At 39.8% G+C, this 18,355-nt stretch overlaps 1 protein-coding gene across 1 annotated transcript in view; it reads left to right on the forward strand.

The window, feature by feature from the left end:
- The window catches only part of LOC307138257 (uncharacterized protein), a 137,921-nt gene extending 119,972 nt beyond the window's left edge, over window positions 1–17,949 (forward strand). Inside the window, exons 6-7 of the mRNA XM_079836470.1 lie at window positions 16,404–16,508; window positions 16,646–17,949. Of these exons, the coding sequence (XP_079692596.1) occupies window positions 16,404–16,508; window positions 16,646–16,716 (176 nt within the window). The 3' untranslated portion in view covers window positions 16,717–17,949. The remainder of the gene's footprint in view (window positions 1–16,403; window positions 16,509–16,645) is intronic.
- The last annotated feature ends 406 nt before the right edge of the window (window positions 17,950–18,355 follow it).

Raw genomic sequence — 18,355 nt, forward strand, 5'->3', positions numbered from 1 at the left:
CCAATAAAAGTATAAGTATATAAACATAGGAATAAAGAAAAAATAAAATGGAACAATTGAATATTAAAATTATAAATATAAAGGAATTGTGACCAACTCTAACACAATGTTGTTTGAGTTTGGAACATTTTTTCAAACTGGTGATGTGATGCGTAGCGTGGGTCAGCCTAGTCTGGTTTGTAGTACCTAGCCTAACCATGCCTTCCATTAACAACAGCATCATCATCTTCAGACATCAGGTCTATAGTTGCGGTCTTCCACAGGTTCTGTGTTGGTTTGTGCAACCCTGGACCTGGTCTCCAGCAACTGCAAAACATGACAGTAAATTAACCACTAAAACTCAGAGATGAGTATAGTAACATTCTGGAGGGAAAAAGCTTAACTGGTTTCTTAACTTACCCGTCTCTTTCTCTGACGGTTCTGTGTGATGTTCTTCATAGTGTTTCTTTTCTGGGCCTTTTCAGACTGAGCCAAAGAATACTTCCTCAGCAAAGTCTCACAAAATAAAATACATCTTGTGACCTGCCAAATAATACATGAATAATATATAGTTAATGCCAATAAAAGTAAGTAAAACAATTCAATTAAAATTTATTTGTATAGCGCTTTTCACAATACACATTGTTTCAAAGCAACTTCACAGAAAATGCATGCGTCTACATTACAGAAAAAAACAGAGAATATTAAAATAATGACAACATTTTTAAGATGACCTTTTACACATTCAGGGTCAACATCTGTAAAAGTTCTTCAGGATCATGGATCCAAAACTTCTGGATCATGAGGGGGGAAGAAACATGCACACACAAATGAATATTAATTTGTTTGATAAAACATTAATATTAATTATTAACTTACTGACAGAGACATGGACTTGCAAAACGTACTCACCAGGCCCATACAAAAACTTCACAGTAGAGCCAAAATCCTGGTTTTCCTGTAATTCTTCAGAGTCCAAGGATGGTGTTTTCCTGTCCTCTCTGCTGAATGAGTGAACATGATCTCAGATTAAACATTCCAAAGCTCCTTTATATTTATGACAAGCTTGATCTTAAAACTAGCTGACAGTAGGGATGGGCATTATGACCATATTATTCTACATACATGAGAAATTGTATTTCACAATAACGATATCACAATATATTTATTTTATTTTGATAGATATGTTATTAAAATGCTACAGAATAATACTGCTTTAAAAGTCTTCACTGTATGATATTCTATGTATTAATATCAATGGATTCTTAAAGAAGCAGAAGTTATTCTCTATTCTTTTGTTGTTTGATTAAAATTATGACAGACAGCAGTTTATTAATCTGCAGCCCCTTTAAGAACGGATGCACATAATGACGCATCCGGGTTTCCCCACGTTAACTTGAACTGTTTAACTTACTTAAGACATAACTGACTGTTTAAATCAAGTGAATACCTCACATGACAGGCTTACTGAGATAACTGTGTGCATTTTACAGAAAGATAATTGATTTCGGGATCGCATGCTGTCTGGGAGAGGCTTATTTTAACACATGCATGTCCCACTCATTATTCTACATTCATGCATGTTTCTTTGTCAAAATGTCAAAAACTTTTAGTACAGTCAGTGCTGCGTTATATACACTATATTCATATTCACATTCCGCGATATAAAAAGGTAATTTTAACGTTTACTGCAAAATCGCTAACAATAGTCATAACTATGATCGTCATTAACACCCAGCCCTAGCTTAACAATATTACAACACAACAAAACACAGAATATGTAAGATAATCGCGATTAGCAGATGACTTTAATGCACTAACATTATATCTTGATGAGCAGTAGAAAAAATATAAAGGGATTTACGTTACCTTCTGCCGTCTGTTGCCCGCCATTGGTAACTTAGTCTGTTCGTATTCATGTCTGTTCGTATTCATGTTTCTTCGTTCTCAGTTGACATCCCACAATCAAAATGATGTAAACAGATGTGTTTTCAGATGTAAAATGATCCATGCAATGCCATTAATGCAGTCCTGCAGCAGATTAGAACTAAAAGCCGCGCCGCGTCCCCGCGAGCAACGAGCCGCGAGCCACTCTCCAACGACAACGGGTGTATAATTCAAACTGAAGGCGCGCACTGTCATTGGCCAGATTTCTGGATGACGTTCAGATTGACCAATCACGCTCAAAAGAACACGGAAAGACAGCATAGCCTTGCAACCATAGAAAAAAAAAACTTGTTTTAAACTACAGTTAGAAAATGTCTATATTTGTTTTTATTTGCTGTTATATTTAATTAATTGGTCAAGTGGTGTTTTGTGATGTGGGCAGAGGCTTGAAAGTTTCAACCTGGAGAGCAGTGCAGATTTGTACTCTTTAAAAACAGATTATGGTTTGATATTTAGTTTGCTTTATAGTTTATTATATTTGTATCCAGAATTACAGTTTGAATGTAAAATTACACCTAAACTGTAAAACAGAAAATTAAAGTAAAATATCTAAATTAGTTTCTTAACAGTGTTTTCTATAAAACTTTTAATGTACATTTCTGTGAAGTTTTTGAACTTTATTTGACTTAAGATATTTTACTTTAATTTTACGGTTTTTGTTTGGCAGCCATTGCTGCCAGTCATTTGATCGTTTTTAGGTTTTTATTTTTTACAGTGTAAATATAAAACTAATAAGATTTACTTTAAAATTACAAAGAATAATGTTAAATTGTTAGTATGGACATAAACCTTTAATACAATGAGATAAATATTTTATTACAGATTATTTCTGTCATTTTACATACATTTGTATGTAATTTATGAAAACAGAAAAATAATACAATGATGTTCCTGTATAAAAAATGAGAATTACTGTAATTTGTCATTAATGATATAATCCTTAAAATAACAGTCAAGTTGTTTATTTAGATATTGTTTGTAATTGTACATCGTTTTAAACATAATTCAAAATTACAAGAAAATACAGAATTTTTTTCTGTAAAATTAGGATTTTTTTTTACAGTGTAACCCTATTGGTTGCACCTCCATTGCGTCACTAAATCTATTGTGAGTGGTGGATATCAAACCTCAAAACGGCCCTTTTTTGCATCTTGTTAAAGTTAAGAATCTTGGAGTGACACTTTTTGTTAACAGTTGCAGAGCTGAAAGATCTGCTTGTGTTTCTGTGTTTCTTGAGCAAGTGAATCCCTGCTCTTTTTTATTCCATATTTTTATTTTGAGCATATCAGTTTTTGGTGTTTTTTAAACAAACTTTTTTTATATTCCACATTTCATCTCCTTTTTATTTAATGTTATTATTGCCTGCAATTTGTAAAACTTTGCAAAAATTGTTTGGGGATAGTCTAAAGTCCATTACATTTCTTTGTTTATTTCATTACATATTCAGATTTTTTTGTGAATGTATATGTTCAGACAGGGTTTTTATTTTGTACTGTTTTTATAAAAAATATTTGATTAAGAGACTCTTTTCATGCAGTGGTTTTAAGGCCCTGCCACACCATTCTGATGGTTTGGCTCAGACCCAGGCAACGTGAACCAACCCCACAGTCGGCTTTAGTCATTGCTAGTTCGGTTTAGTGTTTCAGGGCCTTAAGAATTTATTTTTCTGTGTAAAAAGCTTGTTTGCTGTTGCCTACAGTAGACCAGAGATAATTCTCAATCCTGAAGTCATCCCCTGCCCCCCCTCCCTCTGAGAACAGCCAGCACTAGTGTCAGTCATTAACATATGAAAGGTCTTCTTCACACCTAACAGTCTTCAGTCCTAGCACACCCAGCAGTGTTTCAGCTGTATATGTCCGTGAAATTTCACGGATTCCTGTATACGTCCGCATACGTGAGGTTTCCGGGTTTTTCTGGAAATATACTGTTCCATGTTACTCTGATCCGCTTTTTCCCACATACATCCGGTAAACATCAAATTACACAGGAGTATACCATGCCCGGATAGTGCCGGATTTCAGTGTTTTCATGCAGTGTATATTTTCTTATTAGGGCTCTGCATTACACACACACACACACACACACACACACACACACACACACACACACACACACACACACACACACACACACACACATATATATATATATATATATATATATATATATATATATATATATATATTTATATTTACAGTGGGTACGGAAAGTATTCAGACCCCCTTACATTTTTCACTCTTTGTTATATTAGATTAGATTAGATTAGATTCAACTTTATTGTCATTACACAAGTACAAGTACAAGGCAACGAAATGCAGTTTAGGTCTAACCAGAAGTGCAATAGCAGCAAGTGCAGGATTTACAATGGATGCGTAAGTGCAGGACATGGATATGTACTGAATATGTATAAATATGTATAAATAGAGAGACGTTATTACTATAAACAGAACTGAATTTACAGGTGAATATGTACAGTGAATAAATATACAGATGGCTATTACTATAAACAGAATTTACAGGTGAATATGTACTATGAATACAATATACAGATGGCTATTACTATAAACAGAATTTTACAGATAGAGGTGTCTACAGTTTTGCAGCCATTTGCTAAAATCATTTAAGTTTAAGACTTTTTTGCAGATTTATTAAAAAAGAAAAACTGAAATATCACATGGTCCTAAGTATTCAGACCCTTTGCTCAGTATTTAGTAGAAGCACCCTTTTGATCTAATACAGCCATGAGTCTTTTTGGGAAAGATGCAACAAGTTTTTCACACCTGGATTTGGGGATCCTCTGCCATTCCTCCTTGCAGATCCTCTCCAGTTCTGTCAGGATGGATGGTAAACGTTGGTGGACAGCCATTTTCAGGTCTCTCCAGAGATGCTCAATTGGGTTTAAGTCAGGGCTCTGGCTGGGCCATTCAAGAACATTCAAGGAGTTGTTGTGAAGCCACTCCTTCGTTATTTTAGCTGTGTGTTTGGGGTCATTGTCTTTTTGGAAGGTGAACCTTCGGCCCAGTCTGAGGTCTTGAGCACTCTGGAGAAGGTTTTCGTCCAGGATATCCCTGTACTTGGCCGCATTCATGTTTCCCTCGATTGCAAACAGTCGTCCTGTCCCTGCAGCTGAAAACACCCCCACAGCATGATGCTGCCACCACCATGCTTCACTGTTGGGACTGTATTGGACAGGTGATGAGCAGTGCCTGGTTTTCTCCACACATACCGCTTAGAATTAAGGCCAAAAAGTTCTATCTTTCTAGAGAATCTTATTTCTCAATATCTTGGAGTCCTTCAGGTGTTTTTTTTAGCAAACTCCATGCAGGCTTTCATGTGTCTTGCACTGAGGAGAGGCTTCCGTCGGGCCACTCTGCCATATAGCCCCGACTGGTGGAGGCCTGCAGTGATGGCTGACTTTCTACAACTCCCCCGATAGCTCAGTTTGGCCGGACGGCCAGCTCTAGGAAGGGTTCTGGTCATCCCAAACGTCTTCCATTTAAGGATTATGTAGGCCACTGTGCTCTTAGGAACCTTAAGTGCAGCAGATTTTTTTGTAACCGTGGCCAGATCTGTGCCTTGCCACAATTCTGTCTCTGAGCTCTTCAGGCAGCTCCTTTGACCTCATGATTCGCATTTGCTCTGACATGCACTGTGAGCTGTAAGGTCTTATATAGACAGGTGTGTGGCTTTCCTAATCAAGTCCAATCAGTATAATCAAACACAGATGGACTCAAATTAAGGTGTAGAACCATCTCAAGGATGATCAGAAGAAATGGACAGCACCTGAGTTAAATATATGAGTGTCACAGCAAAGGGTCTGAATACTTAGGACCATGTGATATTTCAGTTTTTCTTTTTTAATAAATCTGCAAAAATGTCAACAATTCTGTGTTTTTCTGTCAATATGGGGTGCTGTGTGTACATTAATGAGAAAAAAAAGAACTTAAATGATTTTAGCAAATGGCTGCAATATAACAAAGAGTGAAAAATGTAAGGGGGTCTGAATACTTTCCGTACCCACTAATATATATATATATATATATATATATATATATATATATATATATATATATATATATATATATTAGGGCTTGGCAAATTAACGCGTTAACGCGGGCGATTAATTTTTTCAGCTTAACGCATTAAAAATATTTAACGCAAATAACGCAGCGTCCGTTTTTATATCCATTTTTGCTTAGCTTTACATGATCATCACTCTCCTATTCATGTAAATGCTTCCAAGCGCGACAAAACACTGGAGAACGCGCTGTATGCCAATGTCCTCTGTGTGTGTGTGTGTGTGTGTGTGTGTGTGTGTGTGTGTGTGTGGATGCGTCTCATGTCAGCTAATCAAGGGACACACACACACACACACACACACACACACACACACACACACACACTCGACGCATAGATAGACTCGCGTCAGTTTCCTGCTACATCCAGTTCTCTTTTGCTCTTGAACAAACAATAAAACAGAGGATTTTTGAGTATTCTCATATTAGGAGTCTTAAATTAGTTAAATAACGTCTTAAATGAACTTAAAGAGTTGTGAGGAAATGAGATGCGCGGGACAGCGCGTGAGATCCGCGGCCGTTCTTAAAGTGAAAGGGGCACTGATGATGCCTGTCATTAATGTTCATCAAAGAACAACAGGAACAGAGAAAAGTGTAGCTTTAATGATGATTAATCCATATTTAATTTATTATTTATGCAGGTAAGAAAGCTGTTTGATAACTATTACATTTCTGTATATGTATAACAGGGAAGGCCATGGGTAAATATAACATTTATTATTTTGGGTTTATGTAAAGATTGTTTTAAGTTCACTTAAATTAAAAGTTGTTTTTTTAAAGCCTAATAAATGTTGAAATTGGGAGCTTTCAGTTATACTGTAATGTAACGTCATTAATGTTTCATAGAGACATTAGTATCAGTGATACTGGCCTTCAGGTGCATAAAAAGATGCAATTACAACACATATTTAAAATATGCTGTCTTTAAATTGTTTATACATTAATTTGGAGAGTAACTGAAACGAGCAAGCCTATTTACATCACATGAGGTTAACTTTTAAAATAAATGATGAAGGCACAATATAGGCAGTTCTGTCATCAGAATTATATTAAAGTTGCTTATCGAATGGTGTGTAATACGCATGTCAGTGAATATAAGTCCTGTGTCAGTGAAGCTGGTTCAGTACCTTCAACTTTGCAACAGAACAACAGTGAATGAATCAACACAACATTCAGAAGATGAAAAAGAGTAGCAGGATATGTGTGGATCAGTTGTGTCCAGTAGCTAACAGTACAGTTCAGTGCACAGTTGTTGTTTCACAGAGCAGGAAAGGCTGTGCAGATCCAACTCTCTCGAAAATCCTAGAATGCTGGTTCCCTAGACAACACAAAACCAGACCAATTACAATTAAAACTATTTGTATTTTATAAATACAGCAAGTTTATGGTGGAAAAAGTTAAATCATCTTAGACTTTGGACAAGGTTTTTTTCTCCATTCTGACCCTGAAGGAGTTTTGATTCCTTGCCACCGTTGCCTTTTGCTTTTGGCTTGCTCAGTTGGGAACACCTAAATTTCAACTATATTACCGATCTGCCTGCATTGACACTATATGATAATTGAAATGAGCTGATAACATCACCGTTTTCACCAGAGTGTCTATACAAATTCTGTTGCATTATTTTCCTGTTAACACTGTGAAGCTGCTTTGAAACAATTGGACTTGTCAAAAGCGCTTTATAAATAAAGGTGACTTGACTTGACTTGACTTTGGTGACTCAAACAAGAAACTATTTTGGTTAGAATTTACAGATTTCCAAGTAAATAAAGATGCATGACGTATTGATGAACATGGAAGCACAGAGGATAGAGCAAAACAAAGCAAAGGTCATTAATTAGAAGTCTAAAACGAGAATTTTTAAAGAGAAATTACGGAGGATCACCTTTATTTGTTTGAACCGCTAGAGGCGTCAAAGCTTGAGATGCTTCTGTACATCGCGTCAGGGGTTATTATTTTGCCATAAGTCGACTTGCATAGACATCTGCTGGAAGCTAGTTATTGTAGTTTGTAAAGTTTTGAATATGGATATTTTTCTTACACAAACGCATTGCTTCACATCAGAAGGCCTTTATTAACCCCCCAGAGCAGTGTGGATATCTTTTATGATGGATAGATGCACTTTTATGATGGATAGATACGTTTTTATGGACTTCAAAACATAAACAGCCATTTACTGCCATTTTAAAGCTTGGAAGAGCCATGACATGTTTAATATAACTCTAATTGTATTCATCTGAAATAAAGTCATATACACCTAGGATGATTTTAGTGTGAGTAAATAATGGGCTAATTGTCATTTTTAGGTGAACTATAACTTTAAAGCATTAGTTCCCCCAAAATTTAAAATTCTGTCATTATTTACTAACATTGACTTCCATAGTATTTTTTCCTATTCTTCCATGATCATTTTCTAACTACCATCATGTCCTTGACTATAAAACCTGTCAATAAGTGATCTGAAGTGGTACGCACAGAGGTCATAGTTGTGCTTTATTGTAAATAAATAATATTGGTCAATATCTGTGCTTAAAGCACAGATAAAGCACACATATTGACCAATAATCTTCCATGACAAGCACTACACATTTTTCTATACCATATACATACCTTTTTTTTCTGCAGAACAGTCATCTGTCAGCCTTGGTTTCATTCTAGGGGGATTGTCAAAAATCAATGTTGATGCAGCTGATGAACATGATGCTTCTGAAGACAGAGACATCAGAGAGGTCAACATTTATGTGCACAACAAATTAGGTCAAAATGTTCAGAAAAAAAGTTCATGAAACAATCCTGCCTAAAACTTTATGTCAATGATTTTGCACAAAAATAGCTTTCCTTTGTTAGTCATTTAATCTGCGTCTTTGGATCTGGAATTCTATCCAATAAAAATCAGACACAAAGATTAAATAGTGCAATAAGATTACAGTTTGATGAATGAACAATGAGTTAAAGACGGGAAGAGAAAGCACGTGAAGGTCTCGGTTACGTATGTAACCCTCGTTCCCTGAAGGAGGGAACGGAGACGCCACGTCGGAGTACCAACGAATAGGAATCTCGCTCGCGATCTACTTCGAGTGTAACTAAACGAGCCAATGCACATTGGCATGCAATGATTGCACCAGGTGCTCATGCCACGCCGTGCGGGTATAAATGAGACACAGGTGATTGCATCAAATCAGCCTTTTGCTGAGGAGCCGAGTAGGTAGACAGGCACCCCAGCAGGGTACAGAGGACATGGCGACGGGACGTGGCGTCTCCGTTCCCTTCTTCAGGGAACGAGGGTTACATACGTAACCGAGACGTTCCCATTCAGTCGGTCACTCTCGACGCCACGTCGGAGTGTCCGACGAATAGGAATCCCTACCAAAGCGTCATGGCTTCTGCCCCCATCCAGTGCCCTGTGTGAGCCGCCTGAGCTCTCTTACCTAATGAGACGGGGCTCACACCGGGAAGTCCATCACTGCTGTTCCGCATGACCCGCTCAGTGATTATTGGATAACACAGGGAAAGCATGCCCTAGAGAAGGGAACGCTGCGGAGCCCACATCGTACCCCAAAGGAGTTAAGTGGAGTACAATGCTGAGCCGTAGCCCGCAAGGAGAAGGGGGCTCAGTCCCACTGCAGGGAAGGCTCTCCCAAGGGAAAGACACAGGCTTCCTGTAGGAGCGACCGTGGAAGAAAATATGGGATCCCCGCAGGGTCACTCATATGGCCCAAGCCCAATACCGGTTCTCAAGGTTCCGCCACATCCGGCACCGAGGGCGGTGGAGGACTCACAGAGTTTGCTTCTGGAGAATATAAGCGCCGTAGCGACAAGAGCCGGGGCCTCTCAGTGCTTCTACCCGTTTGAGGTGAGAACACAGGAGGAGACCGGCTCTACACGTAGGCTATAGAATCTAGCGAACGTGTTGAATGTCGCCCAGCCCGCAGCTCTACAGATGTCTGACAGCGAGGTGCCACATGCCAGCGCCCAGGAGGATGCAACACTTCTAGTAGAGTGTGCTCGCACCCTGAGCGGACAGGGCACACCTTGTGCTTGGTAAACCAAGGTGATGGCATCCACTATCCAGTGGGACATCCTCTGCTTGGAGACAGCCTTTCCCTTCTGCTGGCCTCCGTGACAGACAAAGAGCTGATCTGAGGTTCTGAAGCTTTGAGTTCTATCCACGTAAACCCACTGAGCGCGGACGGGACAGAGCAAAGCTAGGGCTGGGTCTGCCTCCTCCGGAGGCAGCGCTTGCAGGTTCACCACCTGGTCCCTGAAGGGAGTGGTAGGAACCTTGGGCACATAGCCAGGCCGGGGTCTCAACACCATGTGGGTATCACCCGGCCCGAACTCTAGGCACGATTCGTCGACCGAAAATGCCTGCAGGTCCCCTACCCTCTTGATGGAGGCCCATGTAGCCAACAGCAAAGTCTTCATAGACAGAATCTTTAGCTCTGCTGACTGCAAAGGCTCAAATGGGGCATTCTGAAGTGCTCGGAGCACCAGAGCAAGATCCCAAGAGGGTATGGAGGAGGATATAACCGTCTCGCCCCCCTAAGGAACCTGACGACCAGGTCGTGCTTCCCAACCGTCTTACCTTCTACATGGTCGTGATAGGTGGATATTGCAGCAACATAAACCTTGAGGGTGGAGGGCGACAGCCTACGCTCCAACCCCTGTTGCAGGAAGGAAAGCACAGACGCGATCGAACATCTTCGGGGGTCTTCTCGGTGAGAAGAACCCCCCTCGACGAACAAGGTCCACTTTGGGTGCCAAAGGGTGCCCCGTCTCTGAGTCAGAAGGTCCTTCCTCAGAGGAATCGGCCAAGGAGGGGCTGTCACGAGGAGCATAAGTTCTGGAAACCAGGTCCGGTTGGGCCAGTACGGCACCACCAGCAGGACCTGCTCCTCGTCCTCCCTGACCTTGCACAGAGTCTGTGCAAGTAGGCTCACTGGGGGAAACGCATATTTGCGCAGCCCCTGGGGCCAGCTGTGCGCCAGGGCATCCGTGCCGAGTGTACCCTCGGTCAGCGAATAGAACCACTGGCAGTGGGACGTTTCTGGGGAGGCAAACAGGTCGCCTGTGCGACGTGGGAGCGGAGGCAGACGCAGACGGCTGCCCTCGGCGACTTGAAAAACTGCTGGGGAGTTGGATAGTCCGAACGGCATCACCAAGTATTCAAAGTGCCCCCTGGGGGTATTAAAAGCGGTTTTCCATTCATCCCCCTTCCTGATGCGGACCAAATGGTATGCGTTACGTAAATCCAGTTTTATGAAAACGGATGCTCCCTGCAACCTCTCAAAAGCTGAAGACATCAGCGGCAAAGGATAAGTATTCTTTACCGTGATGTTATTCAGCCCTCGGTAATCAATGCAAGGTCGCAGAGAACCATCCTTCTTTCCCACAAAAAAGAACCTCACCCCCGCTGGAGAAGAGGAAGGACGGATGAATTCTGAGTCTAGAGAATCAGAAATATATTTCTCCATGGCCTCCCTCTCTGGAGCAGAAAGAGAGTAAAGCTTGCCTCTAGGCGGAGACTTACCTGGGAGTAAATATATAGCACAGTCATAGGGACGATGCAGAGGAAGAGAAGCAGCGCGGGACTTACTGAACACCTCCTTCAGGTCCAGGTATTCGGAGGGCACGTTAGACAAATTCACCACCTCACTCTGAAAAACAGGACGAGACACAGACGAACAGGCAGACACAAGACAAGACTCATAACACTTATTGCTCCAGGATGAGACAGAATGTTGTCCCCAGTCAATCCTAGGGTTATGCTGGACCAACTAAGGATGACCGAGGACAACGGGGGCCAGGGGTGAGTCCAATAACAGAAATGAGATGTATTCTGTGTGATTGCCCGAGGTGATGAGTGTCAAAGGTTTGGAGGTGACGTTATAGTGTCCTGAAGTGCCTTCTGAAGTGAATCGATGCGTTTGTGTAAGAAAAATATCCATATTTAAACTTTATCAAGTAAACTTTCGGCCGACCGCCTTCCCTGTTCAATTTATGGAAAAATTGTTGAAAGTTCCCCTGCCGATCGAAAGACTAACGCGACCAGGTCCGCTTGTTGTTTCACTTTCAACATTCAACACTTTTCCACGGAGGGCGTCGGCCGAAAGTTTACCTGATAAAGTTTAAATATGGATATTTTTCTTACACAAACGCATCGATTCACTTCAGAAGGCCTTTATTAACACCCCAGAGCCGCGTGGAGCAGTTATATGACGGACAGATGCACTTTTTATGGACTTCAAAAACAGAGCAACTATAAATCCAATTCTAAGGCTTGGATTAGCTTGGACTATTGTAATATAACTCCGATTTTATTCGTCTGAAAGAAGAATGCCATATACACCTAGGATGACTTGAGGGTGAGTAAATTATGGACAATTTTTTTTGGGGTGAACTATCCCTTTAAGGGCTATGTAGTGGACACAGCTGCTTACCATGCACCATTAAGCAATGGGTCTTTGCGGAGACACCATCTGGTATCTTGTTTCATTCATGGTACCCTTAGTTTAACCCTCTGAGCCCTGAGCTGTTTTCTGGGTCTGGGAGGTGTTTTGACATGCCCTGACATTTGTGCTTATTTCTGTTACTTGTAACATTTTCATGGCTAAAGTCAGAGTACACTGTATTCAGCACAAACTCTGCTACAATAATGTGTGAGCAGCATGTGTGTAAAAGTTTGTAGTTTTGAGAAATGTACATTTATGCATGGTTTGTGGGAAGAAAAAAAAAAGTCACTGTTATAAGGCTATAAAACCCATACTGAATATTTGTTCACAAGACTTTTGAAAACTGTATCACGTAGGCTAGAATTTTTGCTTCAAGACGATGTAAAATCACTCTGGCCACTCATTCACATAAAATAATATACTGATTTAAAATGTGTAAGACATGTTTTGTGTCAGGAAGGTGTAATAATTTCACTTTTGGGCCCAAACAAGGGACGTCAATTATGTAGTGATTTTACCTTCGTCCATCCAAGGACGTTAAGTAAGGTAGTGATAGGTACTCACATCACCGCTGACGTTGTGATTTTTTTCACACGTCACTTAAGGTGTGGTTATGAGTACATCAGATGACCACCTTCCCCCTCTCTTAGTTTGGGACACTAGTCAAGGTCCTTTACCTTGGCTCTATGAGAATACTCCAAACAGGAGGCTGTTCAATCACTTTAGATTGAATGTAAAGTGGGGAGAGTTGGTCAGCTGATTTATCTGAAAGATTGGTGAGAATTCTAACTTGTAGAGCCTTTTCTGTATTATCAGCACAAGTAAGACACAATTGTAATAAAATAGATTTTATTAGCAAAAGATAAACAAGAATAGCTAACACCACTACTAAATGAATACAATGAATGATAAAGGAATAAAGTGCATAAGATACATAAAATACATGTGATTAAGTTGAGTGTGGCTATGGAAGAGTTGCGTTATCTTATGGAAAGATAAACTGTTGTTTCTCTGAAAATAAGGTGAAGAACCTTATTATGCATCAAACAAATAATGAAAGATTATTTGTTATTAACTAGCATCAGTTAAATTACCTCTAATGTAAATTAGAAAATCATATGCTGATAATATACAACAATGCCAATGTTTCTGGAAAGAGGTTTGGTTAAGTGATATTTACGTTCCACGTGGTTGAGTAAGCAGTCCGATGGAGGTGACTTCTTCCACTGGTTGTGCTGGGTGACAATGCAGTGTGAAAGGAGCTGCAGTGAACCTTTGTCCACTGTTATGGACAGAGAGTGGCCCGGCCATAAACCGGGCCCTGGAATGTGCTGTCCACTACAAAGGCTTGTAACATCTGACTTCAAAACACTTTTGTTGCTACATAATTAAGGGACCAGAGACTTCCACGTGTCAATGAGCCATATGTATTTTCAAATCACAATTCGTCCAGAAACATTCCACATACATAACTGTCCTGCTGCAAATGAACCACCAAAAAGTGCAGTCTTTTATAGTAGCATTTTGGCTACCTAGAGCTCAGTCTTTGAAGAAGTAGTAGTAGGATGGAACAGTACTCAAGATCTATGCTACTGGAACCACATCATCTTATGACCGAGGCCTCCAGCGGCTGTTGGTAAGTTGAAGTATCGCATGAAATGAACACTGGATGTTAAGGACGTTGTTGGCGGAACGAGGACAATCAAATGCTTCTTTGGACAAGTTTATAGTTGAGCTGTTTCCTCATGCTTACTCAAGGAACCCTCTGCATCAAACAAACAGATAAACTTAGTGCAACCATTAACACATTTCCCCATAACATATTTACATAAACCTTACCAAACATCATATATACAAACAAAACATCAACAGTAGTACTCACATTTGAGTTCAAGAACTAGAAGTTCCTCAAAACCGGGTACAAACACAAGACAGCATCGTGGAGAAAGCTTCTCCATGTGGTTAACACATCCTTCCTCCCTCATGCACCTTCTCTTTACTTTTTAATGCTAACAGGTAGCTTACTGACTAGAGCACCCCTTAGTGGCCTAGCTAAACATTGCATGCACAGCAAGCTAATGGGACAAAAGTAACAGTAAAACTGTTACAGGCTTATGTGGGGAGGGCGTGAATCATCATGAATATTGATGTTTTTCACACCTGAGAAAGAGAAAGACCCCTCCCCTAATTCTAATGGCCCTATATCAGATGAAAGGCTGTGAGGGAACCTGAACAAAGAATGTGAAGAGATAAAAAGAATTGCTTTTTGATTTGTTTACATGTATTTACAACACAACATAATCCAAACACACACCACAAAGGACAAAAAGTGGGACAAAAATAAGGGACCTTATACGGGAAAGTATCATAGTTGAACATCATAACTTGTTTGAAATATAATCTACAACTGCATACACAAACAGATGTTTCTGCCATGTTTAGTTAAGCTTATGCATCAATAATGCTAATACAAGTGAGAAGAAATGTTTTACCTTAAAAATTCTGAGGTAAATCTGAGGTAAATCCAAGGTAAACTCATAGCGTGTCTTCTGAACTCGATGAAAATCAGAAGAATGAAGAAGCTGAGTCTTTGTTTTGAGGTGATGGTGGCGTTTCATGTTCCTTCACGTCGACGATTAGCATGTGAATCGCTTTGCGCGCATGTGGGTATGGTCACATTAAAGATAACGAAGCCCCGCTTGAGGAACTGTACCTCTAACTGTTTTGATATGGATTACATAAACAGAGAATATTAGTTCCCTTTCAGTCGGTCACGGTGACGTACATCGGAACTCACAGACGAATTGGGGATCATTTTCAGACCAATCTACTTTGAGTGTTTACAAACGAGCCAATGATCAATGGTATGCGGTCCACGCTCAGTCCGCAGCGCGGGTATAAATACGGAAGTGGAATTCTGCATCCTCGCTTTCTAAAATCATGACCGTCAACTGGGGACAATCTACTTTAAGTAAACACTCAAAGTAGATTGGTCTCTGAAAATGATCCCCAATTTGTCGGTCAGTTCCGACGTACGTCTCCGTTCACTCCTTCAGGGAACATACGTAACCAAGAAGTTTTTTATATAAATTCATTTAAATGTAGACATTCCATATATCTTTATAAAGATATATCTGTCATGTGTGTGTGACAAGTATTCGCTGAGTTACAGCTAATTTTCAGACGCATTTCAGAATGGACTTCACGGAGAGACAGACGGGAGAACGCGCATCCTGTTTGTTTTCTTTATTTAGCAAAAAGCACAACATTTCATTTTTATTTTGAGTGTACAAAAATAAAAGTAGACACTTTAAGCGTTGTAAAGACATGTCGTTCATGTTTGTGAGGCCAAAAATGACATATTTTAAGTTGTTTTACACTGTCATGAGGAAAAATCCAGCAAAGCATGCCCACGTGTTCTTCGGGTTAAGGCCTGTTAAGATTAGATATCCCTGGCAGTTATCTGCAGGCCCTATAAGATTCCTCCTCCTGCCTCATATTTGCTCCTGGTGGAGGATATTTTTACGGCCTACGCCTGCATAGTATGGAACAATTAGTATTCTGTTCCCATAGCATCATCAATTAAAAGCAGCATAGAGTGTGAAGAGTGTGTGAAGTTACTTTAACCATGGTTCCTTGATAAGGGAACAAGACTTGCATCACCTTGCCATACTTTCTGCCTGCTTGTGAGTGAATTGCGTCAGCCAATCAGAAGATGACACTGTTGTGTTCGGGTACCCTTTGTGTCTTCCACTGTATGCCGTCATCACCAGCAACGTGGTGAGGTTGCACCAATGACAGTTGGTTGGACATGTGCCTCAGACAGGACCGTTCCCTTCTCAGGGAACCATGGTTACAGTCATAATCTGAGACCTTTTCTGTGTTATTTGGTTACTCTTTGTTACTTCATATAAGAAATGTCTGTGATTCATAATTATTCATTTTTCTGCAGATGATGATGTCAAAAATCCACCAGTGAAGAATGATGAAGAAGGCCAACCCTTGTTAAAGCATAAAACCAGTGAGAGTACAACAAATGAAGGCGATAAGACGGCCGGTAAGCTAACATTAAGCTAGTGAAGCAGTGCAAGATGCTAGTGTTGGTTACAGTCATAACCTTTTCTGTTATTTGGTCACTATTTGTTACTTTAAGTAAGAAATGTCTGTGATTCATAAATATAAATTTTTCTGCAGATGATGATTTCAAAAAGCCACCAGTGAAGAATGATGAGGAAGGCCAATCCTTTTCAAAGCCTAGCCTTTAAAGAAAACAAGATTTTTTTCTTATAAACATCCACATCGAATATGTTAACACTTCACCTCCACATCTTCTACACATCCATTCAATCTATTGTATCTGTTGTTTTGTGGTACAATCCACTTTTCAGTTTCAGTCTCCCCTACACATCCACACCTGTCCGGCCAGGATATGACTCTAATTGTTATTCTTTTGTCTTTATTGTATTTACTGATGACTGTAGCACACTGTTTTAATCTCTCATTTATTTGATCAAACGTATCACTTCACCTTCTTTCGCTTTGTCTCAAATGTCCTTCTTAAAAAAAGACACATTCTAATGATCTTTACTTTTCAGAATTAGTCATAAATCATAATCGCTCATGATAACAGGTGCCTAAGGGCTAGCTAGCATGTTAGCTTAGCACAGCATCAAATCACTTTTATAAGATTTTATGAGATGAAACCATGTTTTTGCTCCAAACTCACATTATAATGACAGTCAAATGTTTGAAATAATCTTCTGTGATCCCATGTGGCAGGAATAAAAAAGTAGTGATGCGTCATTCATGAATGATTCACTCACTTTGAACGGATCTTTAATATGACTTGGGAACAGAGAGTTGTCTCAGAGAGCGATTCATTCACTTTGTGTTGAACATTCCATAGGTTCAACAGAAAACAGAAATTATTAGTTAATCTCTCGAGTCTTCGGATCCGAGTCTTGTTCTTTTGTCACCTGACTTGACAGCCATATTGGATACAGAAATTAGTTAATTCACAACCTTACAAACAAGTGCATAGTTATTTTCCTATGAAGACTGGACATATTGGATTCTGTCAGGCACTGATGACAGAACGAACGACTCAAACCCAAAGACACGAGAGGTGTACTAATCTTTCCAGGGAACAGACTGGAAGACCCAGTTAGAAGAACTGGGACATGGCCTGAAGACCCAGCTAAGCAATCAATGAATAATTTTTTCTCATAGTTTGGCCTTGGCTGCATTAGCATATAGTTTATGCTTAAGTACTGGATGTGTTGGGGAATTTAACATGTGACATTTTAATTACATTCTGTTGAAATTAACTAAATTACTTGAAAAATGATTTGTTCATTTTGTTGAATGAGATTCAAAGATCCGGGTCAGTAAAATCTACAGCAATCTCTGGGGACCTTCTGTGCTTCCAGTATGAATGAAAAAAACATTACATCAGAGTGTTTGGCACTCCGTAATGCTCACATTGCCTTATTTGTTGTAAAAAAAAAAAATCATATATATTACTCCCCTCTATAGAATTTTGAAGTAAACATTTGAGAACACATCAATATTTCTCCAAATGTGCACGCTTCTGAACTAAAAGTGATGACGCTATGATGACCGTACAGACGTTATTTTCTCAATGGATGCAGCTGAGGCTCATATTTTATAAAAACATTGATGTATTTTCATTTTCACAACTACTGAGACAAATTAAGAAATTACTGCCACCATGAGGCTTTTAGAGTAAAACATATGTCAAAAAAATAAAGCTTGAGTATTATACTGTCACAGACACGTCAGGTTCCACCCCCCACCAATCACAGCGCACTCCTTCCCCAGAGTACTGATCACCATCACCTGCACCTCATCACCACACTCATCACCAGCACTACAAGACTCACA

Source organism: Gobio gobio (genome assembly GCF_949357685.1).
Source record: "Gobio gobio genome assembly, chromosome: 15".
Lineage (NCBI taxonomy): Eukaryota > Metazoa > Chordata > Actinopteri > Cypriniformes > Gobionidae > Gobio > Gobio gobio.